This window comes from Amia ocellicauda, chromosome 17, assembly GCF_036373705.1.
Source record: "Amia ocellicauda isolate fAmiCal2 chromosome 17, fAmiCal2.hap1, whole genome shotgun sequence".
Lineage (NCBI taxonomy): Eukaryota > Metazoa > Chordata > Actinopteri > Amiiformes > Amiidae > Amia > Amia ocellicauda.
This window is the reverse complement of record NC_089866.1, coordinates 21160909-21188762: the sequence shown is the minus strand read 5'-3', so window position 1 is coordinate 21188762 and position 27854 is coordinate 21160909. Positions and strand designations below refer to the sequence as shown.

General features: G+C 42.2%; 1 protein-coding gene across 8 annotated transcripts in view; it reads left to right on the top strand.

Annotated features, from left to right (window-relative positions):
- ncor2 (nuclear receptor corepressor 2) overlaps nucleotides 1-27854 on the top strand; it is a 160334-nt gene that overhangs the window by 91481 nt on the left and 40999 nt on the right. For 6 of the 8 annotated variants that reach the window (XM_066689577.1, XM_066689578.1, XM_066689579.1 and 3 more), the window contains exons 9-17: nucleotides 1864-1930; nucleotides 5080-5252; nucleotides 7959-8052; nucleotides 10028-10206; nucleotides 13743-13797; nucleotides 15161-15259; nucleotides 21619-21752; nucleotides 24541-24701; nucleotides 27119-27181. In XM_066689577.1, the coding sequence (XP_066545674.1) occupies nucleotides 1864-1930; nucleotides 5080-5252; nucleotides 7959-8052; nucleotides 10028-10206; nucleotides 13743-13797; nucleotides 15161-15259; nucleotides 21619-21752; nucleotides 24541-24701; nucleotides 27119-27181 (1025 nt within the window). Of the gene's footprint in view, nucleotides 1-1863; nucleotides 1931-5079; nucleotides 5253-7958; nucleotides 8053-10027; nucleotides 10207-13742; nucleotides 13798-15160; nucleotides 15260-18984; nucleotides 19341-21618; nucleotides 21753-24540; nucleotides 24702-27118; nucleotides 27182-27854 lie in introns of those variants that run through there. The other 2 variants (XM_066689576.1, XM_066689582.1) reach the window with 2 other exon arrangements.

Below are 27854 nucleotides of genomic sequence, written 5' to 3'. Positions count from 1 at the left end.
CTGAGGCACTGAACTCATCAGCGCTGCAAGGATGTGTAACTGGTTGGAGCATGTGAGTCTGACTGAAGCCTTTAACTCTGAGGAGTCCATCCCTCACATGAACACTGCTCTTCATTTTATAAGTATACAGTAACGGAGCCCCATTGTTCACACGTTGCGTCAGTGCGTGTGGTGATCTCTGTGGAATGGAAGGCGGCCACTTGCTCAAGGAGGCATGGCGCTCTCTCTCTGTTTGTTTTCATATGCGACTTCCTTGCCACAAACCACACTATCCTGGCTCCACCAAGATTTCTGATCAGCTGCCATGTTTTATCTTTTGCCAATATGTGATGCATCTTTAACGGCAACGTTTCTCCTGGCCTGATTTTGCACACTGTTCCCTGTGGCGACAGAGGCCTGTAGGTTATGGCCACAGCATTGAAGTAATTAATGTTGACTAAGTTTCCATTAATCAGGAAGAAGTTGACCTTACCACAGACAGAGATTAAGTGTCAAAAAAATAAAAAAATCTATTTTACGCCAAGAGCAAGATGAATGACTCGCTATAAGCTGATTACGTCTCTGACCTTTAATTGAAAACTCCAGCTTTGCGACTCGGACCGCGCGCTTTTCAAGGTTCACCGTTTTCGGTGCTATTTTAAGTTCATCCACTTAACGCTGTCACAGAAGGACGGGACTTGGCAGCAGTTCAGGGCCTCTTTTACTACAATCGAAACAAAGCGGCTCCTATTGATGATGGAGAGACCGTGTAAGTTTTCATTCGGGGAGCGCGCTGGAGCAAACAGCTGGAGGAGCTCCGCCAACGGAATGGAGGGAAGACAAAGGCGCAGAGCGATCGTTTAACATGTTCCACTACATATTAAAGTTAGCCTGTAGAATGTATATTAGACCAGTCATACATCTTTCTGATCCTGGAAAGCCATAGGACCTTCAAACTGAGCTCTTAAATACTTAGTTGGATGCAATATTTACTTAATTGGATCTTAATAATCACTGACTTCAGGTCTTTAGGCATTGAGGACTTTAAAGAGTATAAAAGCAATAAGACAATAATGATGTAAACGTCAGGGCAGTTTAGCTTTCTGGTAAGGCCGTAGATACAGGGCAGGAGTTTTTGTAAATAGTCCTGAAGGGGGAAGAAAGATCTAGGAGGTATTGTATATACTGCGTTATTGCTGACTTAGTAGTCTGGGTTTTCTGTGGCAATATCATGGCACTCTGTTAAATTTCCCCTAAAACTTGCCTCAAATCTCCAAACCATATTGGAGTATGGAGGGACTTTAGGGACTCTGGGAATAAAACAGCTTTAACTCAGAGTGGATTTATGCCTCCTGTTTATGCAACCATAAAAACTAACATGAAAATACATTTTAAATAATAAATACTAATTAATGCAAATAAAAATAAAAATCGATCATGTATGTTTTCTTTTCCTTGCCAAGCTGGCTCCTGCTGTTTCCCATCAGTCAGTAGACTCACTCCAGGGGCCAAGCAGAGAGATCTCTGACAGCTTTCCTCACAGGGTCTGTCTTAAAAAGCTTATCACAATGTTAGGAGCCTGTGGGATGAAGGGAGGTAAAAAGGGCTTCATTTTACAAACTGTGATCAAATAGTGACATTGAACTTGGACACAGTGCCAGGTAGAAGATACGCCCGCCAACTTTGACTGTTTTAAAAGTTTTACTGACGTTGAAAGCCCCCCATTTCCCCCTCAGTCACCTGTTCAACCTCTCTGTGTCAATTCCAACAGTAGCTTCTCTTGTATTTTGTCCATTGTACTACTCTACAGCCGTTCTCGCCTTAAAACCGCTCAATTTCAGCCAAGTTGTAAAACGTTTTTGTTCTCCCCCTCCTTTCTCCTAGAAACCAGGCAATGCGGAAGAAGCTAATTTTGTACTTCAAGAGAAGAAACCATGCCCGTAAACAGTGGGTGAGTATTTAAACAGAATAAAGCCGAAGATGGAAAAACAACTACACTCATTTTGCTTATCACAGGTGTAAATATGACCATGTTGTTGAAACAGCTGACGTGCAGAATCTAGTTCTCCAAGGGTTAGTGTCTGCCTGTTTGTTCTGTGTAGAAAACGAGAGCTCTTTCTTTTTTGTGAAATTTAAGAATTAGGGCACAGTGGAACTAGGATATCAGGGTGCTTTTGTTATGCGTTTCTCCTGCTGTGCCTTTTTTCATGGCTACAGGATTTTATTTATGACAAGAAGGCGACGAGGCAAATCCTTTCAGTGAGGATTGTTTGATTTTTGTATTATTAAGGATTTTTTGTATTTTTTTTTAAGGCACCCTCAGCTGATTTCCTCTCTTGAAATCCTGTCACAGTGAATTAGTTCTAGACAAGAGCAGTGATGTTTTGTTGTCTTCCCGTAACATACACACACTTGATCATTTCTGTGCTTCTGAGGACAGAGCCGGAGAAGAAAGCAGACTCCAGACGAAAATAAACCGGTTTAATTATTTCCAGTCAGCTTTAAAATAGGAGTTTGAAATGTAACAGAAGCTCTAATAGTTAGTTGTTGAATAACCTTTCAGCCCGTAGTGTTTAGGTGCTAATACTGGGCTGTGGCACTTAGAAGGGAGTTGGAAATCAAATTCTGTCCACTTCTGTGCATGTGATGAGTAGAATATTAGTTAGTTTTTTCTCCTGTGCTTACTGTATCTTGCTTTAAGGACAAAAGGATTGCGGCAGGTAACACAACAGCTGCACAATGCTGAGCCAGAGTGTTACTCCAAAGCAAGCCTTAGGCAACAGCTACAAAATCGGAAAAAAAAAAAAAAAAAACGCTCCTTGGCTTGGAATAAAATCTACATTTCCCCCAAAATATATCATAATGGCAAAACATATGTCTGCCAGGCAGGGAGCTACATAACAGAGGCTGGAGACATTTCATCTAAGCTGCAGCCAGCAGTAGACTTCTGTCTTCTGCTCACACCTTCCAACAGCGTGTGTGTCAGCATGACCGAAAAAAGAAAACTGCGGGTAGCGGGCTATAAATACAGCAGAGATTGATCGTGCAAATCTGATACGAAAACAGAGAAGCAGCAATCCGAACCGCATCGGCTCCTGACAGAAAATCGTTATGGCCGTCAATTATTTTCTTTTTTTTTTAATTCAGTTAAATAAATAATCTGAAAAATATGTTGCGGGTCAGCAATTAACAGTAATATTTGGAGGAGGCATTTGGAAAGAGGAGGAAAGAAAATATACGTCAATTTTTTTCCTGTCTCTGGTTAGTGGGGTTCATTACAATTAATGGTATCAGTGGACCTTCATGTTAAATTCAGAAACCAATGCATTTAAAGAACAGTACGGAGTTGCCAGTATCACCACTTTTATCGGATTCCCTATAGAGAATATGTAATGACGGCTTAATAGATTGTCCTGCTTCACACTGCTACACTCTGTTGTGTTGCTGTAACGTACTTTGGAACACATTTTTGTTACTTCTCTTTTGCTTCTTTGTTCCATTAACCCCCTGTCATCAAACTGAACAATCATTCTTGGTTGAAGGGGAAAAGTGACATAGGGAGACTGCAGTTCAAGTCTGAAGTGTTTTAAACGGTACATTTGCATAGCCTTCAAACTAAACCTACTCTTGTGTAAACAAGTGGGTTACATGGCACGTTCACTAGAGACTCGGTAGAGTTTGAACAGGAGAGTCACAAACCATACAGATGACTGTTATTCTTCCAACCACTGTGTATTTTCTTTGGTGTCTTTAAATATCACTTCCTAGATTCTGCTGAATTTGCTTGCTATACACATTGTCAGTGTTCTTGTGTGATGTTTGTCCTTAATTTGTTTTCCTCATGTTGGAAGTAGAGGCTTATTTTTTTTTTATTCAATCATCTGGTTTTGCAGTGTAGATTGTTAGGTTTTTTTGCACTTCTTATATATACATTCGGTTGCTGTTGTTTATTGAGTCATTTATTTTGTGCAAGATTTGATGTCCTCGGTCTCTGTTTACAAACCGTAAAGCTTTTGTTAAACAAGAGCACCCCCACCAAAAAAAACAGAAGTAAATCATGTGATTATGCGAGGCGATAGAAAGGCAAAGCAAGGGAACTCGAAAGCAGATCGGGGGGCAGACGGTCTGAGGTGGCACTTCTGCCGTCGTTTGAACTCAGGTTCCAGAAAGAGGAAGCCGCTCATTGGCTGCTGCAGCTCGAGGACAGAGGTGGGCAGACCACAGTGACAGACACTTCAGCTTTCTGTCTTGTTAAAACGGAAATGAATTGTCCAGCTAAATTTAGGCAATTCGCATGCGCCATGTGCTGGTTTCAATAACATTATTTTAAATTGTGCTTTTACCAGTATTAGTGTCGGTGGTCGTTGTTGTTGTTTTTGTTGTAGAAACTCATTACATGGGTCTCTGAGGTAATAATGAAATACTAAAATGATTAAAATGTGATGCAACTGGATTGAAAGTAGTAACAGCTTGTATTGAAACTGTCGTGGTTGAGTAAAGGTATCACATCCCTTTTTAAAACCAGCATAAATCTGTCTATTTGTTTAACTGATCCTTGTGTAATGAATAATGGGGATGCTTAACAGACAGCCCTCGGTGCCGTTGTTCATTGGAATGTCAGTTTGAGGTGAAGAGGAAGGGAAAATATTTTGTTTTGGCAGCTATTGTGATCTCTAGGCAAATCTCCCTAAAGACTGTTCAGATTCACATTAAGCAACGTTTTTATTTTATTATATTTTTTTATGGTTAAGCAGCTGTGTTTTATTTTATTGTGTTTTTATTTGTTTTAATGTAGAAGGGCAGGGTTCTTTCCCACTGATTGGCACATTATGAAATGCTTCATTTGAGTCTGAAGTGCCTTAATATACTCAACACGGTGGCACTGCAAGGCTGACTGGTGCGAGACAGGAACAGATGTAGCAAGAGCAACATTTAATAAATAAAATAAATAAATAAAAAAATCTCCTCCTTCTCCCCTGGAGTACCAGTGTTTGCTTTTTGGTGTGTCACCCAATAGGGGTCCATGTCTGTGTGAAACCTCCTCCCCGCGCCCTCCATCTCACCACTGCTGATCCTGAGCTGTCACTTGTCTTTGATCAGGAACAGAAGTTCTGCCAGCGTTATGACCAGTTGATGGAAGCCTGGGAAAAGAAAGTCGAACGCATTGAGAACAACCCGCGCCGCCGCGCCAAAGAGAGCAAAGTGCGCGAGTACTACGAGAAACAGTTCCCCGAGATCCGCAAGCAGAGGGAGCTGCAGGAGCGCATGCAGAGGTGAGCAGAGGTCACAGAACGTCACCGAGGGGGTGTTGTGGGGTTCCTGTCGCCATTGCGGGGCAGTCAAGTCAAGAGTTTAGTAGTATTGTGTACAGCTGGGGTATCGTCGTGCTGTACTTTTGAGATGCCCAGTGACGCCATTTGGTTGAAGACATGGCAGAACGTTAGAGAGGAACTTCTTGGAACTTATGTGTTTGCGTGGCAGACTGAAGCATTTTGGGGGAATGAATAGGGCAACCCACCAGGCACATTTCCAACAGTGGGCGGGAGAGGAAAAGGTCACCTGGATATCTAGCCGTCTAAATAAAAGTAGGTAGTCATTATCTGGGTGCCATCCTCTATAGCTCCATTCAGTCACTACAGGGTCACCTGTCCATCAGCTACTAATGCTGCAGAGTCCCTTACACCAGGACTTGAGAGTGACGTCTCATCTGAAGGGCAGCACGGGGGGGATAAGTGGCTTGCTCAGGGTAATGTAAGTGAGCTGGCTCAGAGCTGGAACTTAAACGGTAAAACAAACAGATAATTTGCACTCAAGCAGTGAGGAGCAGACAGGCATTCTTTAAACAGGACACTTTGCAAAGTGTGGTGGTTCAAAGGGCCGCACTACAAAACCTTTTCTTTTTTTAAGCAGTTGTGTGTAGTTACAGTAGTAGGGATAGTGGTAGTAGGTCTGGACCCATTAAAGGAATCCGACTTCTGAAATAGGCTGGGGATTACCAAGCACTGTGGAAAATCAAGTATCCTTTTTTTATTCTTTTTTTTCAGACTGAATAATCTTTTTCTCTTTTCATGTCAGTATGGGGAGGCTGTGTGTGTTAAAACCCCTTCTTTTGGCTGCGGCGCTGCGAGGCACATTAGACTTTTCAGATTTTCTCATTAGCTGCCGAATTTTAAGTCAGAGATGTGCCGGAGATAAAGTAGCTTGAGCCGCCACAGAAGCAGGATTACGTTAAAGACCATTAGTAGTTGTCTGATCATGAAAGCAGAATGTGTCTTTTTCCATGACAGCTTGATTAAGAGGCTATGATGAACCGTTGAGAGTAGTAGCCACTCTTCACTGCAGAAATCGGTAATTTCTACTGTATGTACCTAAGGCAGGGTTTCCCAGCTTTTTACACCTAAGACACACTCCTACGTAAAATGTCTGCTTGAAACATGCTTGTTCTGAGTTTTTTCTTTTAATATTTTTTCTTTAATATTTATGTTAAAAATACAAATTTTCTCTTTCTATTTTTTATTGTTTAAAATGTTTCTCCTATGTGTTTTGTCCACAATTTGACAATGGTAACTTTTAATTACTGACGTAATGTACACTCACCTAAAGGATTATTAGGAACACCATACTAATACTGTGTTTGACCCCCTTTCGCCTTCAGAACTGCCTTAATTCTACGTGGCATTGATTCAACAAGGTGCTGAAAGCATTCTTTAGAAATGTTGGCCCATATTGATAGGATAGCATCTTGCAGTTGATGGAGATTTGTGGGATGCACATCCAGGGCACAAAGCTCCCGTTCCACCACATCCCAAAGATGGGTTGAGATCTGGTGACTGTGGGGGCCAGTTTAGTACAGTGAACTCATTGTCATGTTCAAGAAACCAATTTGAAATGATTCGACCTTTGTGACATGGTGCATTATCCTGCTGGAAGTAGCCATCAGAGGATGGGTACATGGGATGGACATGGTCAGAAACAATGCTCAGGTAGGCCGTGGCATTTAAACGATTCCCAATTGGCACTAAGGGGCCTAAAGTGTGCCAAGAAAACATCCCCCACACCATTACACCACCAATTACCAGCCTGCACAGTGGTAACAAGGCATGATGGATCCATGTTCTCATTCTGTTTACACCAAATTCTGACTCTACCATCTGAATGTCTCAACAGAAATCGAGACTCATCAGACCAGGCAACATTTTTCCAGTCTTCAACTGTCCAATTTTGGTGAGCTTGTGCAAATTGTAGCCTCTTCTTCCTATTTGTAGTGGAGATGAGTGGTACCCGGTGGGGTCTTCTGCTGTTGTAGCCCATCCGCCTCAAGGTTGTACGTGTTGTGGCTTCACAAATGCTTTGCTGAATACCTCGGTTGTAACGAGTGGTTATTTCAGTCAAAGTTGCTCTTCTATCAGCTTGAATCAGTCGGCCCATTCTCCTCTGACCTCTAGCATCAACAAGGCATTTTCGCCCACAGGACTGCCGCATACTGGATGTTTTTCCCTTTTCACACCATTCTTTGTAAACCCTAGAAATGGTTGTGCGTGAAAATCCCAGTAACTGAGCAGATTGTGAAATACTCAGACCGGCCCGTCTGGCACCAACAACCATGCCACGCTCAAAATTGCTTAAATCACCTTTCTTTCCCATTCAGACATTCAGTTTGGAGTTCAGGAGATTGTCTTGACCAGGACCACACCCCTAAATGCATTGATGCAACTGCCATGTGATTGGTTGGTTAGATAATTGCATTAATGAGAAATTGAACAGGTGTTCCTAATAATCCTTTAGGTGAGTGTATACTGTAATATAGTGCAGAGTTTCTCCTGTGGACACTAATGCAGTATCATATTTCACCTAAAGATTCATAATATTATGGCCACATGAGGTAAACATACTGAAATAAAATGAAGTGGGTGCGCCATGCTTTGCGGAGCAGCGCCGGTGTCTACCACACGGTTTGAGTTTAAGAGCCTCTATCTTAGTAGGGTCGGACAGAGGAGTGGGGGCCTGTCGGCGGCGGCGGCGCGGAGCGAGCACGAGGTGTCGGAGATCATCGATGGGATCTCAGAGCAGGAGGTGAGCCGCCGTTTCCTCTCCTGAGCCTGTGTTCAGGACCTGCCTGTCTCAAAACTCAAACCGCCCTCTGAGAGATAGGACTATTGTCAGATCTTCACAGATACTGTACTATAGTATTGTTTTTGTTTATCTGTAGATGTTTCTTATAGATTTATTCATGATCCATTTACACCAAAGCCAACTCATGAAAATTGTGAACATTAAATTAACTCCAGATCGAGCATAAAGCTGAAGAAAAGGCTGCTTAGCTGGAGAAAACCCAAAAGGCAAAAAAGGTGTTTCAGTTTTTTCAATATCAGTATATTTAATTGCCATGTATGGAAACACAACATAGTTCATGTTAATTTGTCTTCCCTCGTGCTGCACATAGCTGTTGTCTCTGTTCCAAGCTAAATTCTTCACTGTACCACATGTCACACAACAAGTCCTGTTATGTAAGTGTGACATTTGAGTGTGCTCTCCATGTGAGTGGTACAGTCGGGGAACAGCTGTAGAATAAAAAGTTAATTAAATAAATTCCTCATTCTTCTGCCTGTGTGGGGAGGCTTGTTTTACAGGCTTCAATAAATATTTCAGAGCAATATTAAAAACACAAACACTAAGAAAAGAAATGAAATAGAAAATGGCGGGCTTTCTTTTTGTCAAGGAAATGAAGACGTCGTGAGCTGTTACCTAGCGATTCAATGTTTAAAATCCCCTTGCTCTTCTTTCTGCTGTAGTACTCTGATCAAAATCTTTTCGACAGGACACACTGACACTGTGAATTAACAACCCCAACTGCAACCACAAACCTGTACATCATACCCTGACCTGTGACCTTTGTGTTTATTTCAAAGCTATGGCACATTTCTGTATGATTGTTAGGTTGTGCAGGAATGCTGTTAAATATAATTGTTGATTAAACGACCATGACAAGTCTTTGGCCTGCTCAGTTAAAATTACACACGCACACGAACACACACAAACCAGAAGCATTGTTGACAGTCATTCTGCCACCCTGTCATCCAGCCAGTTCCTTTTTTCAGTTTACCCCAATGACCTCACTGAGCAGGGTGACCGTGTCAGGCCCCAGGCAGGCTCTCTCTTTCCTGGGCAGCTCGTACAGACTTGGCCAGAGTGCAAAAGCCTCCTTTCCACAGGAAGCCGTAATGCCTTCGCTCCTCGGTTGCTCATCGCGTCAGGCCTTACTTATCTGAATCGATGTCTTTTACACGGCTAGGACGGAAAGCATTTGCTCGGCGTTAGAACAATTTCCTGCTCGAAACAAACACGGAAGGTGAACGATTTTTATGACTTTGTGGAGTCTGGGAAGCTGACGGGCTGTGACTCACAAAGAGACTCGCTAAAGAGGGTGAAAAGGCATCAGCACACAGGATAGCAGAGCTGCTTTTTCTTAACACGCGCTTAGCTATAGTTGGTATATTTCCTGTACGTGAGACAAGGTATTCCCATCCTTGTTCAACTGGGAACAGTGTAGACACTTTTGCTTATCAGAATTGTGTATTCATTCATTCATTCATTCATTCTCGCGGTTGTTGTACAAAAGCAGTGTCACCATTATTGTTTTGGTGGGTGTCATTATCTAAGGCAAGTTGCATGCACCAATAGTGGTTTAAAAGTACAGGAAACTCTAAAACAGTGCACCGTGTAGCATGCCTTAACAATAAATCTGGGATGCAGCATATTGCAATCAGTTACAAAGGGGAGAAGAACTGTTGCAAGGAATTAGGGGGAGGATCACAGTACAGCAGACTTAAATAGTGAGCCAAGTAGTAAAACAAAGAATCAAAGGGTGATCGCCAGCTGGCGTGTGGTGTCACAAAGTGCTGTTGATACTGAGCAGAGACTTGGATTGTGGGAATTTATTTTCCGTGACAGACAGTTAACGGGGTAAAACCACACCAACATTTATTCCTTCTGCACCTTACCTGTGTCCTACAATACAAAAAAATGCTTTATTTTCCATACCTGGCAGAATTCGGAGAAGCAGATGCGTCAGCTGGCTGTCATCCCCCCCATGCTGTTCGACGCCGAGCAGCAGAGGATCAAGTTCATCAACATGAACGGGCTGATGGACGACCCCATGAAGGTGTACAAGGACCGGCAGGTCATGAACATGTGGAGCGAGCAGGAGAAGGACACCTTCCGCGAGAAGTAAGGGCTGCTTTCTGGAGAGCGGGGGCACCTACAGCGCAGGAGTGGGCCCGGGTTCCCTGCGGGGGTTTTGTGGTTGAGACGAGTGGCAGCTGTCTTTGGATTGCGCCTGCCATCAGATAGACTAGATAGAGGGAGTCTCTGTCTATCTGCAGATGGAGGCACTGATAGGGTTTGCAGAGTCAGCATTTCCCGGCATGTGTTTTCTCTGAAGCAAGCAAAGTTCTCTATTTTAATGGTTAACCCCTTTCCTGCTGCCTAACCAACTGCAGCTACGAAGATTGTCTTTTAACCTTGCAATGTTAAAGGAATATAGATGCGTATAATACTACAGCAGTGTAACCTAAGGGGGGTTATATTAATATACAGTTATATTAAATGCACCACATATCTGACTAAATACATAACCCTATCTTGGATGGTCGAATTGATTTGGGTAGATGTAATTCTCCTCTGAGGGCTATCAGATGCCCTTTACTGTGTGCCACAAGCTCATTCTTTTGCTTTGCTGAAGTGTAAGTGATGGCTGTTACGAAGTTCAACCACAACAATGTCAGAGGTAGTGTGACTCACCCGACAGCTACAAGCTCCTCCCCCACGTGCCCTGCCTGTTAATGACCCTCCGCCTTCTCCATATTCTGTCGTCTTGACTAACAGATTAGTAGGCAGATTTACTATGCTTTGCACAGGGATCAAATCTTTGCTCTCCTTTTTTAATCAAGAGCTGTTGTTTTTTTTAAACCTGTGAATCGATTCGCAGGAAGTCCTTCAGTGACATTTGAAGCGGTTGGTACCTCCTTCTGGGAAAATTTCTGGCATTTAATTTCTATAAGACTTAATACTGAGTGTGTTTTTTTTTTTTTCTCCTGATGCAGAGCTTATCAAATCTAACCCTGTGTGGCTCTACTCACTTGTTGTAGTGAGGCTGCCTTGGCTTTCAATCCCTAGAGATGACTGGGTTGCCATCAGGGAGAGATGTATCTCGAGCTGCGATCGGCAACAAAATTGCATTACTTTTTAAACGGATGCAGCCACTAAGAGCTTTATCTTCATTGCTTGTTAACTTAATAATACTTGCTTCTGCTTTACGTAGAAGGGCCTAAGGCTACTGAAGGGTAATCTAGGGATTAAAAACTGGGTGCTTTATGGCATCTTTGACCAATAGTTGATCAATAGTTGAAAGACCTTTTGATTCTTTTGTTTTTTAGAAAGTTCCAATGCTTTGGATGCAGTCTTACCACAAGCTGGTTATTATCACGTTGTTTCTTGCCCTCCTTACACAGTACAATGAGTCCACGTCAAGCTGTGCTTAAGACTGTTCCAGGTGACGTGTCACTGCCATGTCTGACACCTGTTTTTCTCCAGAGGGCCTGAAGGATAGTCAAAGGGACAGGAGTGTTCATTAGAAACAAAAGAATAGGCCAGACAGTGACTAATGTGACTGAGTCTTTCTGTTTGAGGGCTTTCAGACTTAAAAGAGCCAGGCTATTTCAACATGGATATGTATCCACGTGAGAAAAAAAAGAGCAACTGTCATCACAACTTGCATGAGAAATCAATACCGGCTCTCATTTGCTATCCTGTGGAAAATTGATTTCTTGCCGAGATACGTGTTCAGGGCCAATGTGGATTTGAAACTGCTTTTATACAATTTCTGTACATAGACAGATTTCAAATTATCTTTGACCCCCGAAAATGGAAGAAAGTGTTTTGAAATTGTCTTCAAGGTGTCACTTTGGTTGGCGTGCTGTCAGGGCTAACCACATGAAATATAAAACATGCAGTTTCCTTTGTTGAAACTTTTATTCTCACGTCAGGATAACTGTAAAGCAATTCCAGAAATGACTTGAGAATGAAAACAATTGTTAAATTCAGTACATGAGTCAAAAATTAGTCACATTTTTAATTTAATTATAACATTTAATATGCATCTATTTTTAAAGCTGTTTCTTGTTGCTATCACAAGAAGAAGCACATACAGTATAAACAGATATCAGAATTTATTCTCTACTAATGCAGTGTTGGCTCAAAATGAAAGCATAAGAATTGAACCTGTATATTAGTGTGTTGCATGTTTATAGTCATGCTTTTGTGTGCTGTTTATAATGAGCAGGACCACTAAGCCATCCTATAGATTGTGCTACTGATTTGCGTTACTCAAGTCTGTCTCAGCTAGTCAGTCTTAAAGAATGTCTTCACACTAAAAATAAAAGTTGTTTCCCTTGTCGTTCTGAGGGGATTTCACACATGAACTGGTGACCACCTTAAGACGCATCAAATAGGAAATTTCTAAAACCAGAAATGTATATTTAAGAAATGAAAAGTGTGGTTTGAGCGTCGTCGCTTTTCCGTTTCTGTTTTGGCTGACAAAGTAAGACCTGTAACCGAAAGACACCGAAAGAGACTTGGGGATGGGCCCTTGGCTTCGTGCTTCAACTGAAGATCCAGGCACACTTTCTCAGGGCCTTCAGCTAGCAGTTGTGTAGTTTATTGCATGTGGCTTCCCTCTCGCAAAGCAGTGCAACTGGATGCAAGCCAAGTGAGTGTGTAAAAGGTGCAGTCTGCAGGCACAAGGGTGCAAGTTGTCATGGGGATGGCACTATCTGCACAGTCTTTAACTTAGTCATCAGCTTTGTCTGTGGTTTCAGCCTTGTGTGGTCTCCTGAGCTGAGGTCAGAAATGTTTCCTCAAAAAATATGGTCTTTATCAGCCAGAGTGGAAACTTCTTAAATGGTTTTCCTTCTCTATTTTTATTTAAAATGTAATTACGATTGTTCCTCAAGTATAATTTCAACTTTGGACAGTGACTCTCAGAAATGTGTGTGTGTTTGTGTATTGCTATCAATCCGGAGAGAAAATCTGTCCCGGTGAGAATGATGTTGACGCCACTTTAACAAATGAATATCCTTTAAAAAAAAAAAACTACAATTTTACAGTTTGTTGTCCACTTTCAGTCTGCAAGGATATTTGTTTGACTGGCTTTACCAATAGTACATAAAAACATACTTGTGACTTTTACTGGGAGTCCCCACAAAAAGAAGCTTCCATTTGAAATACATAAAATAATGTGTCTTGTATTACAAAATTGAGATTTGGCCTAAATGCAATGAGTAGTGCACTCAAGAATTAATCTAGGATGTGTTCAGTCATTTTATTTGGTTAATTTTGCATTTAGATTATCTTGGGAGCTCCTGATTAATATTTACATATTTATTTATTCATTTATTAATAGGTAACATTTATTATTTAATGAACTTTTTAGAATGTTTTAGTGTGCATCTGACATACTTATAGAATACATTATGTATTTTATCAATATTTATTATTATACCGTTTTCCCCAGTTTCTGCCCACTGGCTTTCAATGGAAATTAATCAACTAGCTAATTTGGAAATAGTGCTTCTTGCATTCTGTAAATTACACGTATTCTGTTATTATTGTATGTGTCCCTGCATAATAAATGCATATTAACACACACTGTGCTGAACTTCTATCTTTTAATGAAGAGTTGACCATGTTCTCTCTTGGGCTAACAGGTTCATTCAGCACCCGAAGAACTTTGGTCTGATTGCCTCTTTCCTGGAGAGAAAGGTGAGGGCTGGTCCACAATGCCTGGGGAGGGTGAAGCAAACGGCACAGTGCGGTTTTGTAGGTGTTTGTGTCTGTGTATGCTATTGATCTGTGTCTCAGATATCAGGTTGTGCCCTCTGAACTAAATTGTAAGTAGCAACAGGACTGTGGCTCAGCTCAAACAATGTTTTGCACAGTTGTTTTGAAGAAACACCCAAGCACCCTTTGAAGCCAATACACAGAGTCATCTTTGCATTGGTTTGTGGGGGTAATGGCACACCTTTCAATTGAGGTGAAACAGAGTTTACTCAGTGCTCGAACCTTGTTTAATTTGTCAGTAGCTTTAACACAGACGGCAGGAAATGTGCAATATTCTGAAAGGGGGACTGAAGCTTAGAAAATACTGTTTGTGTAACTTTTTGATTTGGGCTCATCTATTGCTAGCATTATGTAGTAGTTGTAAGGTTATTACTACTACCACTGCTATTACGTCTCCTACCCCATCTCTGATTGTTGTTACCATGCGCTAAAAGTACTCTATTGAGTTAGCAAGTTAACAAAGAAGATTTGGTCCTGAAAAGCCAGAGAGCTAATTACTGCCTTGGATAATGAGGGGAAAGACCTTAAATAATGTATGTGTAATCTTTTAACACCTCTAAAAGTCAATTAGGTGGAATGTGTTAGGAAAGAAGAGCTTTTCATTCCGGGTTTCTGGAGCTATTAATTAGACATGCACTGACGGAGAGCCTGCTCCCTGGGTGTGCGCCCTCGTTTAGAGGGGAATTAGGAGACATTGGGTTGGAGGGAGCCAGCTTTCACACCTCCTCTGCCCCTTATTAACAGCTAACTCCTGAACCTTAAAAGGCTGCTTTGTGAGAGCTAAATGGTCATTATATTCCTTTCTTTTTTTGCCACGTTTAATAACCTCTGAGGCAGTGGTAGTGAAATTGCAATACTGCTTTTCTCTTTCAGTCATTTAAGAGGCTCTTAATATTTACATCCAGAACATATGCACTGCCTCGACTGGGAACAGTGTCGCTTTGATAGGAAGTGTAAAAACTCAAATAAACTGCAGCATCCGTGAAGTGGACGCTTTAAATACAAAATAGGTCATTCTTTTCTTTCTTCCTTTGCTTCCAGATGCAGGATAAGGCATGTTTGGCTTTTTACATCACCACTGCATTTGAATTTATGAGTAACGTGTCCAAGGTCTTGAGCGCTGAGACTTTTTAAAATTTGATTTTGTAAATGGATTATGTGTTTGCTATTTATAGTACATTAAACCCCAGTGGTGTGCAGCACATTTCATTTGGATCTATGGTGCGGTTGCTGTCAAGCGACGGCTGTGCACAATGTTTCATTAATGTGTGCTGTTTTATTTTAGACCGTGGCGGACTGCGTCCTGTTTTACTACTTAACGAAGAAAAACGAGAACTACAAGAATATCGTACGCAGGAATTATCGCCGTCGTGGAAGGAGTCAGGTAAATATTTCCCTTCTTTCGTTTTTAAGTACAAACCATGCTTACATATTGATAATTTGTCTTCACAGGGTGGAATATCCTATAGAACATTGATCGTTTTTTTAATTTGTGTGTTTTTAAATCAAAGCTTATAAGTGTTGATTAAGTGAATCATTTCCAAAGAGCAAAGACTCCTGTCTGAACAGGTGGAGGCCTCCTTTGCTCAGCAGATTAAGCGTATGTTTTGTGTTCATGTTAAGTTTGCTGGGCACTTGATCAAGTAGCTAGTTAATTATAGCTGGGCATATATTAACATTTAAATACAATATTCAGACAGCAATTCATATGGGAAGGATTATCTAGAGTGGTGCAGGGAAATATATAGGTCAACACCAAAAATATAGTTTTTCCTGCACTGCTGAGCATCCCTGTGCACAAAGTGTCATCTGTTTTGACGTTATGTGCTGCTGTGCCATTAAAATAAGGGTTTTAACACACCTCTTGATATTTGATCAACTTTGATTGTTAATCAAAATATTATGTTTCAAAATATCTACCTCTGGGGTGAGGTTTTCCCGATTTCCGACTGCTTGACTTTAATGAAAATTACTTATTGTGAGGAGCCCGTCTCCCCATGGCGTCATGTTGCCTTTGTGACACCCACGCTCATTACCAAACTGTCTTCCAGTGCTAAGTGTCTTACATTCTTTAATCAGGAGCGCGTTAACAGAAGGTGATGTTAATAGCGTCTAATGTAGGAGCGGGTGAGAAATAACAGCCTTATGCCAAAGAGAGCAAGGCTTGTAATAAAGAGCTCAATAATGAGGCTGAAACCTAAATGGATTTTTTTAATAGCAACATTGACCTCAGAGGATCGTTAAATATCAGCAGTCTTAACGAGCAGCCTTTGAAGTGACTATCGATCTGTTCAGGTGCAGGACACAAAGCAGCCACGAAAAAAAAAAGAATGGAGGTAATTACAAAGAGCTGATTAGAACAGCCTTTTTTGTTTCTTTTCTTTGTTAGTTTTGAAAGGAATTTAAGGATTCGGAATTTCGTTTCTTTTTGGTGGTTTGTCCAGACTAGATTTTTCTTTTGAGTTCCTTTCATTTACTGTGTGTGTAAATGTTTCAGGCAGGAAAACAATACTGCAGGACATGACCGCGGATGAAGGTATTCGAATGACAGTTAGTTCCACACTGTTCCGCAAAGTAAATATTTTATTCATGAACTTTGATAGGCCGCTTTTAGTCTCTTAACCGAGGCATATCATAATTCTGTGGGGCTAATTTCCCATAATACACAAGTTTGCAGATGAAATGTCAATGGAACCCTTTGAAACTTGATTTACACTGGTCAAGGAAACATTGCTTTCTTTTTAAACCTTTCATGACAGTATTACTATTACTAGGGAAATGAAAACTAAAAATAAAGAAACTACAATTACTGCATTTTCCTGAGAACTAAACGCATAACAAAACCTGTAAAATATTGTGTATTCCTTCACACGAATATGACTCGGGATGAATGATGTCAGTACAGAGAAAATGTCAGAGTTAGGGCTTGGCTAAAGATAAGTTGTCCTTCCACCTTTATTACATTCCTGGCGTTTCATGCAAAGCTGAATTTCTAGGTCAGTCTTCCATTTCCTTTGGAACACTTTGAGTGCTGTGGGGGGGTGCATTGGATCTGTATATGACTTACTGTAGGGATGGGATTATGGGCATATTTAAATCGTCAGTAGAGCCCTCCAGGACCAGGAGTGAGTATGGATGGTGTCTAAGAAATCAGGTCTGTTTGCTATAAAATCTGCCCAGCGTGTGTTGAGAAGCCTGCCATTTTCCATTCCATGCCTGTCAAGGCCTGCTTTGGCTGAATTTTCCGGACTGTTCTGATGTGTCCAGCTCAGCAGAACACGGGTATATGTCCACAGTGCAACTTGTGTGGTCCTCACTTGGCCCTATTTGATTTTTGATTTTTTTGTTTTGTTTATGAAACCGACATTTTAAAATAATTATTGAACTCTCCGCAAAGTATGTGGTAGGGGATGCCAGTATGAAGCTGAATTGAATGCAATGGGTTTGCTTCAGGGTTTGTAACCATACTGTACATTTTTGCATCTGAAAGAAATTTAATCGGCAAGCAGAGTCTTTTGAATGTCCTTTGTTATTCAGAGGAACTGCAGAATATCTCTTCCTTTTGGGGTTCTTACTTGGTCAGTTTTCAAATATTTAAACATCTAATATGTGGATTGGATTTGTTGTTGTTGTTGCATGGAAATGCATCTCTGTACAAAAATGAACTGGCACATCAGTCACTGGCAAGTGCAGACTTCCTGTGATAAGAGCTGAAGGAACCTCTGGTGTCTGCTCTGTTGAAGCTGGTGCAACTTTTAGGATGTTAGCCTCCTCGTCTGAGAGAGAAGCCTTAAGCGCAGTGAAATAGACAATTGCAACTGTTTTGACACACACTCTCTTCCTGTGAGATATCACTGTGAGCTTCACCTTCTTCTGGGCTGTCAGCTCTTTACAATGCCGTGCTGTCTGCCCTAGGTTGTTGGTAGTTGATTTTTGAGGACATATCTGGGCAGGTGCCAGTCAAGGGGAGAGTCCCCTGATTTACTATAGTAGTCCTCCAGGCTCCGATAAGTTAATGGGCCACTGAGAGGTTGTAGCACACTGCCACATCACTTTTTTATGCTGTAACATCTTAACATAGGGTTGACTGTCAATGATTCTGTGATGCCTTTAAGCTTTTTCTTTGCTGAAATTTCCAAGGAAAGCCGAGCTTTTTAAAAATGCAGTACAGTGTGGGTTTTTCCACAGACAAAGTTGATTAAAGTGGAATCATTCTGGTGAGTTTTTTTTGTTTTAAATAATTTACTAAATCATATTGGTTTTATTGTTTAGTTTAGTTTTTTCTATCTTAATGGTCTGTGGTACAATTGCCATTTCACATGTGATGTATGTTTAGATCTAGAAGAAGAGTAAAAGTATAAGCACATTTTCCTGGCCATTTGCAGTATTACTCCATTTGCTGCTGGCAATCTATCAGTCAATGGGTGTTTTTATCTATCGCCTTCTCAAAGGGCTTTATAAAGTCATGCTACAGTAAGACAGAGAAATCGGAGCTCTGCTATAGCTGCTGTTAAGGCTTAGCCATTTATTACACAACCAACAGAGACATATTTTAACTTACATCAGTATCTTGACATATAAATAATGATAAAAAGCTACTACTGTAAAAGGGCATAACAAAATCATCACAGTAAATCTGTAACCCATGAAAGTGAGCAGGGACCGTGTGGAGGTGGATTACATGGTTTACTTGAAAATGGGTAGCTAGAGTTACATTTTATAACTGACAGGGTCCTTAAGGACAGGTAATGAAAGCCAGTTTGTTTAATCGGAGGTCTGTGTGTGTGTGTGTGTGTGTGTGTGCGCGTGTATAGGCCGATCTGTGTTTTGAGTGTGTGTGTGTCATTTGCGTCTCTGTTTTTGAATGTAAGTGTGTGGTTTGGCATGTTTTCAAATGCAATTCGTTAGAAGTTTAACCCTCCTTTACTGAAGAGGCCTCCCTCTCTTTGACATGAACAAATAAGAATGAATTAGGAAACAAATAAAAGATAGATAGATAGATTAACAGATAACAAGAGATGTGCAGCATGCAGTTCTTCAGCCCCAGTATCCCTTTGGATTAATCACTGATGCTACGCTTGCCAGCAGCACTGTGGCCTGGGTTGCGCCACTTGTGGTTTTTTAGATTATGAATCATAGGCCAGGCTCCGAGCTACTCCAATATTCCAGTAAATTGCAAAATCATAACTGGAATGCTGTGGTTAGTTGACAGCCTCAGTATGCAAAATACCAAAAAGGAAAAGAGAAAAAAAAAAAAAGAAGAAGCAGTTAGTTCAGCTTGACGAGAGAGAGAGAGAGAGAGAGAGAGAGAGAGAGAGAGAGAGAGGGAGGGAAAGAGCTGGAAGCAGGGGCTCGGCTCACAGGCTTCACGGAGTAAATGTTCGGCTGTGATGAGGCACTCGGGGGTGCTCTCGGCTCGCTGTGACCCCTCGGAGAAGAAGGTGGGATTTCTCTTTCCCGGGAATGTAAGTGATATGAGTTTCTGAACCCATTTGCTGCGTACTGGAAGCTGAAAAACAGCTCTCTACTTGGTGCTAGTGACGGAGCAGTGCTGTTCAGCGCCGACCGTAGCGGTTTCCTTTTTTTTTTTTTTTTTTTTCTTTAACAGCCTTCAGAACTTCTGCTGAAGACCACAATCTGAAGGGGCTGTTTGGAGGAGTTTCCGCCTCCTCCCAGTGACAATGTGGTTGGGACGCGCGCAGGCTTGTTAGGTAGTGTAGTGGAGGGTGGTGTGGCAGCTGACGGTCTGTTTTTATCTCTCAGCTGGCCTGGGAAAAACCTCCCTGAAGGAGAGACACGTGCCAGCTAGCTTTCCCCACAGGCTGTTTGGCTTTTACAGAAGAAATACTACGACACTTTTTTTTTTTTTTCTTCTTTTTTTTCTTCTAAACATATTTTCAGCTTCTAATTGTAGAGCAGTTCTGGTTGCCATTTGTGAAGTGTTGTGAGTGTTTTTACTTATTTGACTCAGAATAGACTCTGTTGATTGGTATGCACATCTGTAGGGGTGAAGGTAGCGATATTTAGTAACCTAAATGGGCTGATTTTAAGAAAATATAAATGTAGCACGCTCATCTTTGATACTGTTTGCAATACAGTTGGGACGCTGGTGTTTTCTGTAGAGCTGATGAGTTTGTGTTGTGGTCAGTGCTTTGTCAGTATCTTGATGGCAGCCAGGATGGTTTTGGATTAAAAATGTTTGGTTTTTCACATATTCTCTCTCTTTTGGATCATAATTTTTTTGAGCCAGAATGCATAAGAGAAATCTTATTAGAAATTCTACATCACATTCACAGCAGAGGACTGCATTTGATAACTACAGTGCAGTTTTACTCATCAGGACCCTTTTTGGCAAGCTAAGTTCAGAATTTGATGCTCCATTTCCCCTAATCAACAGAAAACATTGCAACACTTAGTGGATTGGACCTGTGTACAGTGTAGCACCTTGTGTGAAGGGCTGTATCTGCTACAGTAAATCTGGGAGTTTCAGCCAGCTGTACCTGTTGGATCCTCCTCGGTCTGGGAAGACTTTTCCTTAGAGAGCCTCATTCTTGAAGTGCGTCGCCAATGTCCTCCAGCAGGAAGCTTGCATCAAAGCCAGGAAACTGGGGAAAAACAAAAACAACGAGGGCAGAGGAGGAGAAGAAAAAAATCTTTCCTTCCAGCCACGGAGAAAGAGAGGAAAAATGTGCGAACCAGTGATTCATTATGTGTTGTCGGAGCCCAGCGAAGGAAGGATACTCGCTGACCGCAAACGACTCCAGTTGTAGAAAGCCGGGCTCTGTCTCCAGGAAAGATCACTCACACAGTATAAACAGGTGGTGCTTGGAATAGAAACATGAACTTGTCGAGGTATTTGGATGGAGAGAAATCAAACTCGTTTCCTTTTGGGATGTCCGGAGAAAAATGGGGGAACAGAGAGGTGGTTGGACTTTCCCCTCTCGTGTTTCGGGCGCTTGTACCTGAGGGGAAGGTGTGTTCGGGGAGTGATCTACAGTACAGAAGTGTCATGAAAAAAAGTCATATGGGCTGGACTTCTAGAATCTTCTCATCATCCTCATTTTCATTTCCCCCTGTCTAAACCAGGGCCGTCAAGCTCACTCTCTGAAGGGCCGCAGTCTTCGGTTTTTCATTTTAAATACTCAAAGTTACTAAATGATTTCTCAGTTAGACCTGTTCAAAATATTTGTTTTGCTTGTATAGTTGATAGCTTGAACATATAATTTGAGCAGTTCAGTAGCTGAAAACCAGGAAAAAGTGCTGCCCTCCAGACTCTGTGCTGCTTTTATTGTTCAGCTGATTATCATCATTATTATGATATTAAGGGCTCTTCTATCCATTCACTCATCTTGTTGAACTTTAAGTTAAAACCTAACAGAGTATCTGGACATTTCATTTGGCTTCTTTTAGAGTCATTAAAACACTTAAAGGCTTGAACTGAAATTAATTTAGGGTTAAGGCTAGGGCCCGGCTAGGTTAAAGTTTGAAGGCCCATTAACTCTAAGCCTTGTGAAACTTCTGTTCATTTTCTGAATGTGTTGTTAAGTGTTAATAATGGTAACAAAACAGATGCATCTTCTATTTTTACCTTTCAAGTGTTTTATGTGAAGCATAGCCAAAATATATTCACACATGCTGATAGCCATGTTTGATTGGCTCCTGATAATAGCTGCTTGCATGTATTGTTCTTATTTAGTATTCATTAGTATTCTTACCATATTCATTATTATTATTGTTTTACAGCAACAACAACAGCAGCAACAGCAACAGGTGAACCGGAGTAGCCAGGAAGACAAGGATGAGAAGGACAAAGAGAAGGAGGGAGAGAAGGAGGAGGAGAAGACTGAGGCTGAAAATGACAAGGAGGACGGCTTGAAGTGAGTCTCTAGCTCTTTCTATCACTCTGCCTTTACTTCACTCACTAATATGTTTGAAAATTCTTGGAGAATCCAATAGACATCTGCGAGTTCGAGAAAGCTAACAAAACTCACAGCGCATTTAATTCTACAGAGATTCGGCCTAGCTTTTCTTATGCTTAATATCAGCCAGCTGAGAAATGTCCGCATTCTCCACCTTTTCTTAGCCAATTATTATTTCATGACCTTTTCTGCAAATGTACTTGACCTCTAATGAGGCTTTAAGTGGGGTGAATTGCCGTGTAGCGGATCAGAGGTTTTAATATTCCTCACCCATTTCAGTCAGATAAATATGAGAAGTCACCCATTCCAATAATGCACACGCTAATAGCCTTCACTGTGCGTCCAGCTGACTGATTAATGCTTTAATTAGCAAGTCTGAGACCCAGAAAATCTTTTTAATTGAGTAACTATTCATTCAACTTCACCTAGAGAAGGCTACCTTAAATAATCACCCCTGAGTTGGTGAACCCTTTCTTGAGAGGTTAAGGAAATGGGTTAATTCCAAGAGGCTCCCAGTTTGCCAATTGACTCCTCTGTGTATAAATCTGCTTTAGTTAGTAGATTCAGGGAACAAGTGCATCATGTGCAGTCCACCAATGTGTGGCCTGCCTATTACATCAATTAAGTAATACATTAATTTTAACTAGTAGGCAGAACTTTCAGGGAAGGGAGGCTTTGAACTGTTATCATGTAGAAGTAAAAAAAATATATATATTTGGGGAAGCTGCCCAGGAAAATGAGGCAGTTCTGTATGAATGTAGGGTATGAATGCATCCCACCCCCCACCCCCCAAGTATGAAATCACTTTCCGAAATATCTTTATCACTGAAGCATGTTTTCCTGGAAATAGCAAAAGCAGTGATAATGTTCTTCCAAGCTTGGAAATTTGCCCTCAGTGTGAGCAATTGTAAAAGGTTTGTCTGAAATCAGACCAAAATTAGCTTGTTGGCACTGTTTAAGGACAGCCAGATTTGATGTGGCCTAGTTTCACAAGGTTCCAGCCCAGTTGTTATCAGTGTGCATGCCAGGGCCAGCTAGTACACAATGCCAGACTTCAGATTAAATTCAAAGTGAAACATGATTTATGGAGTTTACCATACTGTTTGTGTGCCCTAGTTATGAACATTGTTCTGAAAATATTGTCAGCTGCTTTTTCTAGGTAATGAGTTAGCAGGTCGGTCGCCTCAGTGTACTCTAAATGTGAGTCGCAGCCCCCTTTCTGCTCTCCTCCAGTCCCCTCTCCCTCCCAGGCTGCTGAACCACGGCTCTAGCTGTGTGTGAATCTTTGCTCAGAGGTCACTGAAGGAAACGGGACATCAAGGCCTGTCCTCAGCCCAGCTCTATCGCTGCTTTTTGCTGATATTCAACCAGCTGAGTCACCTTGGTCTCTGATCTCATTACTTGGGTTAGAAAACCTACACTGGGATGTGCAATTCGTGTCATTCCGCATGGCACTGCGTCAGAGTTTAATTCCCCTAACAAAGAAAATTGGTTACCATGTCTATGATTAGATGATCAAGTTATGGTTAGCAATTGGAAGTGGTTGTTAGAAATGATGGGTTATTGGTACTGAAATTCCAGTGGACAACAAAATTCCTGCATTGTTTTTTTGAATCCTATATACAAGAATGTAGATGGAGCTCTGCTTGTTTCTTTTCAATGGATTCTAAAAGAAAGATATTATATATTCATTAATTACATATCTGCTGCCTGTGTGTCTTCGCAAATAAATCAGTTTGATATTTAACTTATTTTGTTAGCTTCAATTAGGATAAAGTGATTTCAACTTCTGTTATCAATTTAAAAGGCAAATATGTGGGCCGGTGTTTGCTTGATAAAGTTGTTGTTAGTATTTGTGCATATCTTAACAGAATTATTTAGAGGCTGTTAGGTTAGGTTGCCTGCGACTAGGAATGTCGATATGAGAATTCCTGTTTTTGACTTTTGAACTATGATCAGCTTGCTAATAACAATGAAATGATTAAATATGATGGTGAGGAGAAGTAGGTGCTTTGCCGCCTCCCTCCCCCTCACCTGGGTGCCGCCAGAGGGAACATCTGGCTCTCCTATATTTAGTGCAACCTGAAGTCCAGCAGCAGGTTTCTTTCAGGAAGATTAATTAGGAGCCAGGAATGATGAATCTGGAATGGCCGCACCGCAAATCTTTTCCTGTCAGATCACCGATTTGTGCTGATGCTGGAAATGCAGGCTTGTGCAAAAGCTGTGTGAAGGTCCTCTCTGTTGACCGGTTTTTAATTTGCTTTCCCTTGTTCCAATATCGCCTTACTGGATCTTGAAACTAATTATTATTATTTTTGTTATGATATTAAGTGAAGCTCGATTTTAATGATTTGGATGTTGACGACAAGTTTTACCACCAAAAGAAGAAAAAGGCCCAAATTAGATAATAAACTAATAAAAGGTAAGCCATTGGTTTATGGTAGGAATGTTCTTTGTTACATTTTAATTCTGGAAAATGTATCAAATCTAGAATTAAGTTGAAGGATCAAATTACAGTTACTACTGTTAGGCTCAGTTTTCAGAAGATGCATGTAGTTTCATATTTTGGTGTCAGCTAGTGCTGCTGTTAGGACTAACAAGTCGCAAATTATAAGCATGTACCCCGTCGCATTTTTATGTAGTAGAAAGTGGCTTCTGATGATAAATGAAACTGCAGGAGGGTACAGATTTGTTCTTTCACAGGTAGGTTCAAGTCTAACCCCTTCCCCCTCTCCCTCGTTCTCAGGGACGACACTTCTGGGGAGGACGGGGAAGACAAGGAGCCCACTGTCCCCTTCAAAGGCCGCCGCACCGCCAACAGCCAGGGCCGCCGGAAGGGCCGGATCACCCGCTCCATGGCCAACGAGACCGAGGAGACCGCCACACCAGCGCTCAGCAACGAGCTGGGTAAGAGCCTGACCCTGATCGACTCCTGCCTGGGAGAAATGTGCACAGGAGCAAAGCTGTTTGTCCTGTATTTTACCCTCTGTAAATTGCTTTCTCGGGTAAAATGCACAAAATCCCTTGCGAAACACCAAACATATCACTTTTGTTTGTTTGTTTTTACAGATTTGTTTGTTTTCCTCCGAATTTGACACTGTTTGATTGTGCTTCCACTTGTTAAACACAGACCCCTGACCTCAGACCTGTCCTTTGACTATCAGGCAACTGCAGCAACTGAAAAATATTTTCTATAGCCTTGCTCAATGTGTCTCAGGGTTACAAAATGGGTGGTGATGCAATCTGCAGAACCCACAGTTTCATTCTTAGATGCTGAGGAGGAAGTGCAGTACCAGTGGGTCCTCTCTGCCCCTTGGGAGGAACTTTCAGTTGGTTCCTTATTTAACAGCAACAAGGCAGTGCAACGCGTAAGCTTTTTGCTGAATCCCCCACCCCAGCTCAGCAGACGGCACGCGGGGTTCATTCGAGTCGAGCCGACGAGGGAGGCTGAGTGCACTGCTCTTTTGCTCCCCGGTCTCAAGACACTCTCTGTGCCCCCGGGAGCTGCATGATGGGAAGGCGGAGTGACAGAGCCGTGCAGCTGCGGGCTCCCGTACAGCTGAGCGTCGGACAAAGCCGCTCTTTTTATAGGCGGTACAGAGCTGAGCAGAGCAGCTGTGTCAGGGACTCATCCGAGGGGCAGTCTGCCCACCTCAGGAGAGAATCATCCCCTTGTCTGGTTGTTATCACAGAACTGGAGGGGCGCCAGGCTGGTTCCAAGCAATTGTCGCTGATTCTCGAACCTCCCAGACAGCCATGCCAGCTTGTGAGTTTGCTGTGACCTTCATAAACTGGGGGTCACCCTAGCAGAGCAGGCGGCGTCCTGAGCCATGCAGCTCCCCGTGGCAGAGGAAACACACTCTGCTTTCATCTGAATCCCACAGGGGGGGGTGGGGAAATCACTAATTACTGCTGCTTTGTGAAAGCCCATGGGGCCAGACTGTGAAAAGCAATGTGAGTGACACTGGAGATAACTGTTTTCACAATGTGATATCACAACAAGGAGACCCACACCGGGGGTTTTGTTCCAGCTTAGCTCTTCCTGACTTAGAAGTTTCTTGTGGATTCCTGTAGAAGTTTCTCCCCGGATGAAAACGGAGGGTGGCTGTGCCAGAGGAGATAAAACATGGAGGCAGGATAAATAGTCATCCATCCTGTTGCTGGGGGAGGTCCATGCGGTTGAAAAAATCTGCCTCCCTGTCACAAAGTACCCTCCGTGAACTCGGTCGGTTTAGACCCATTTGGAGAGCTCTGTACAAGTTCAACCGATTTTAACTGCATTTAATCAAGTCAGTTCAACCCTGCCTGGTGGTAACAGGGAACAGAGGGGCTTGGCTACTTCCAAGAATACAGAAAGTCACTGGGCTATCCATCAGTATATGAAGGTTGGGCTGAGACCACCAGTTGTTGGATGGATTACAGTATGGGAATTATGAGTCTGAAGTAGCTTAATGTCATCCCTTTTCTTCAGTGATAATCTAATCACTGGGGATGGGAGTGATGCGTGGATGGCCCTAGAGAAAGTGCAGTTTGCTGTGGAGAGGAAGTGACATTCTCCCTCCACACGGGGGCACACACGTGACACAGATTTCTCCACTTTCAGTTTGGCTTTCGCTCTCGACACAAGCCTGCAGTATCTCAGTAGAATATTTTCTAGGGTCTGTCTGTTTCTTTTCAAATCTATTATCAGTGATTTATTAAGTGTAATAAAAAATATCTGAAATATAATACAACTGTAAAACTGCTAGTTTTTTTATCACTGTTGCTGCTACACATCTATACATTTAAAAGCCAGCCAGTGCTTGTGTCGTAAAACTACAAAAAAAAGGTACGAAATAGAAATGCTGCTTTACTGCTTCCGCAAACGCTGGCTTCCTGTGGTCTTATTGCATGAGAAACCCAACAGGATGGTGTGGTCTCGTAGGAAAAAGCTACTTTTGACTGTAAAATGTTAACATCCTTATCTGTAGTTGTGGTCTCATAATGATTTACAGTTGCCGCCCCCCTCCTTCACAAACACACACACGCCTCTGCGTACTACATTAAACAATGGCGCTGGAGCACGGTGTTGTGGGAGATTTCTGTCAACGTTGTGCGGCTACGAGCTGGATGGAGAGTGGCTGGGGGGGCGGGGGAGACTACTCGAGTAGAAGACAAAAACATGCGAGTAATAACTGTAATGATTAACTGAATTTTATGTGGGCTTCCTGCTTCCTTCTTGATTAAACAAGCGCTGGCAGGGTAGCTGGCGAGTTCAGCAGGTGCAGAGTCACCCTGTGTCTGCTCTCCACACGCCCTCATGTCGCTGTGCCTTTGCCTTTCAGCCAACCTGGAGATGAATGAGAGCTCGCGCTGGACCGAGGAGGAGATGGAAACCGCCAAGAAAGGTGAATAGAAGTTTCTTTCTCTTTTATTTGCGTCTTTCTCGAGCTCTCATAGATATGAATGAAGCGCGCCCGGGGGCTTCCTGGTTTGTGTCGTGCAGCTGCGCAGTGGAGCCGAGGTCTGGCAGTAGGAAGTTGCTGTGTCTGAGGGCTCTCTCCCTCTCTTTAGTGTGTTTGCTTTGCAAGGTTTTCACCAGCTGTGACCAGAGGCTTCACTGCACAATGATATCAGTTAACGCTCTGTAACATCTCACAGACAGGTACCTTGTTCCACTACTCATTTTGTTAGTTTTTTGGTCCACTCTGCACCCTTGTGTCAATGAGAAAAGCATTTCTCTTTGGTAGGGCTTATTCCAGAGGGAGAACAAAAAAAATATGCCCTCATATCGAGATGAGTTTCTGCAGAAAAAGAGCATCGATGCAGTCGGGTGCCAGACTTCTCCGGCCTCCCTCGACTGCACTTGGTTTGACATAGAACTGACTTTGACCATGCTGTGTCTGCTGCAGATAAAAAAAAAAGGGGGGGTTTTGCGGCCAGGCAGTTCCCTGGCGGTGTGAATCTTTGGTGGGGGCAGCTGGGTAGGGTAATCCCCATGTAAAGGCACAGAAAGATGTAAAGATGGTCACCTCAGCATCTGTGCCCTTTTCCATTAGTTCTCCACAGCTCAGTCTTCAA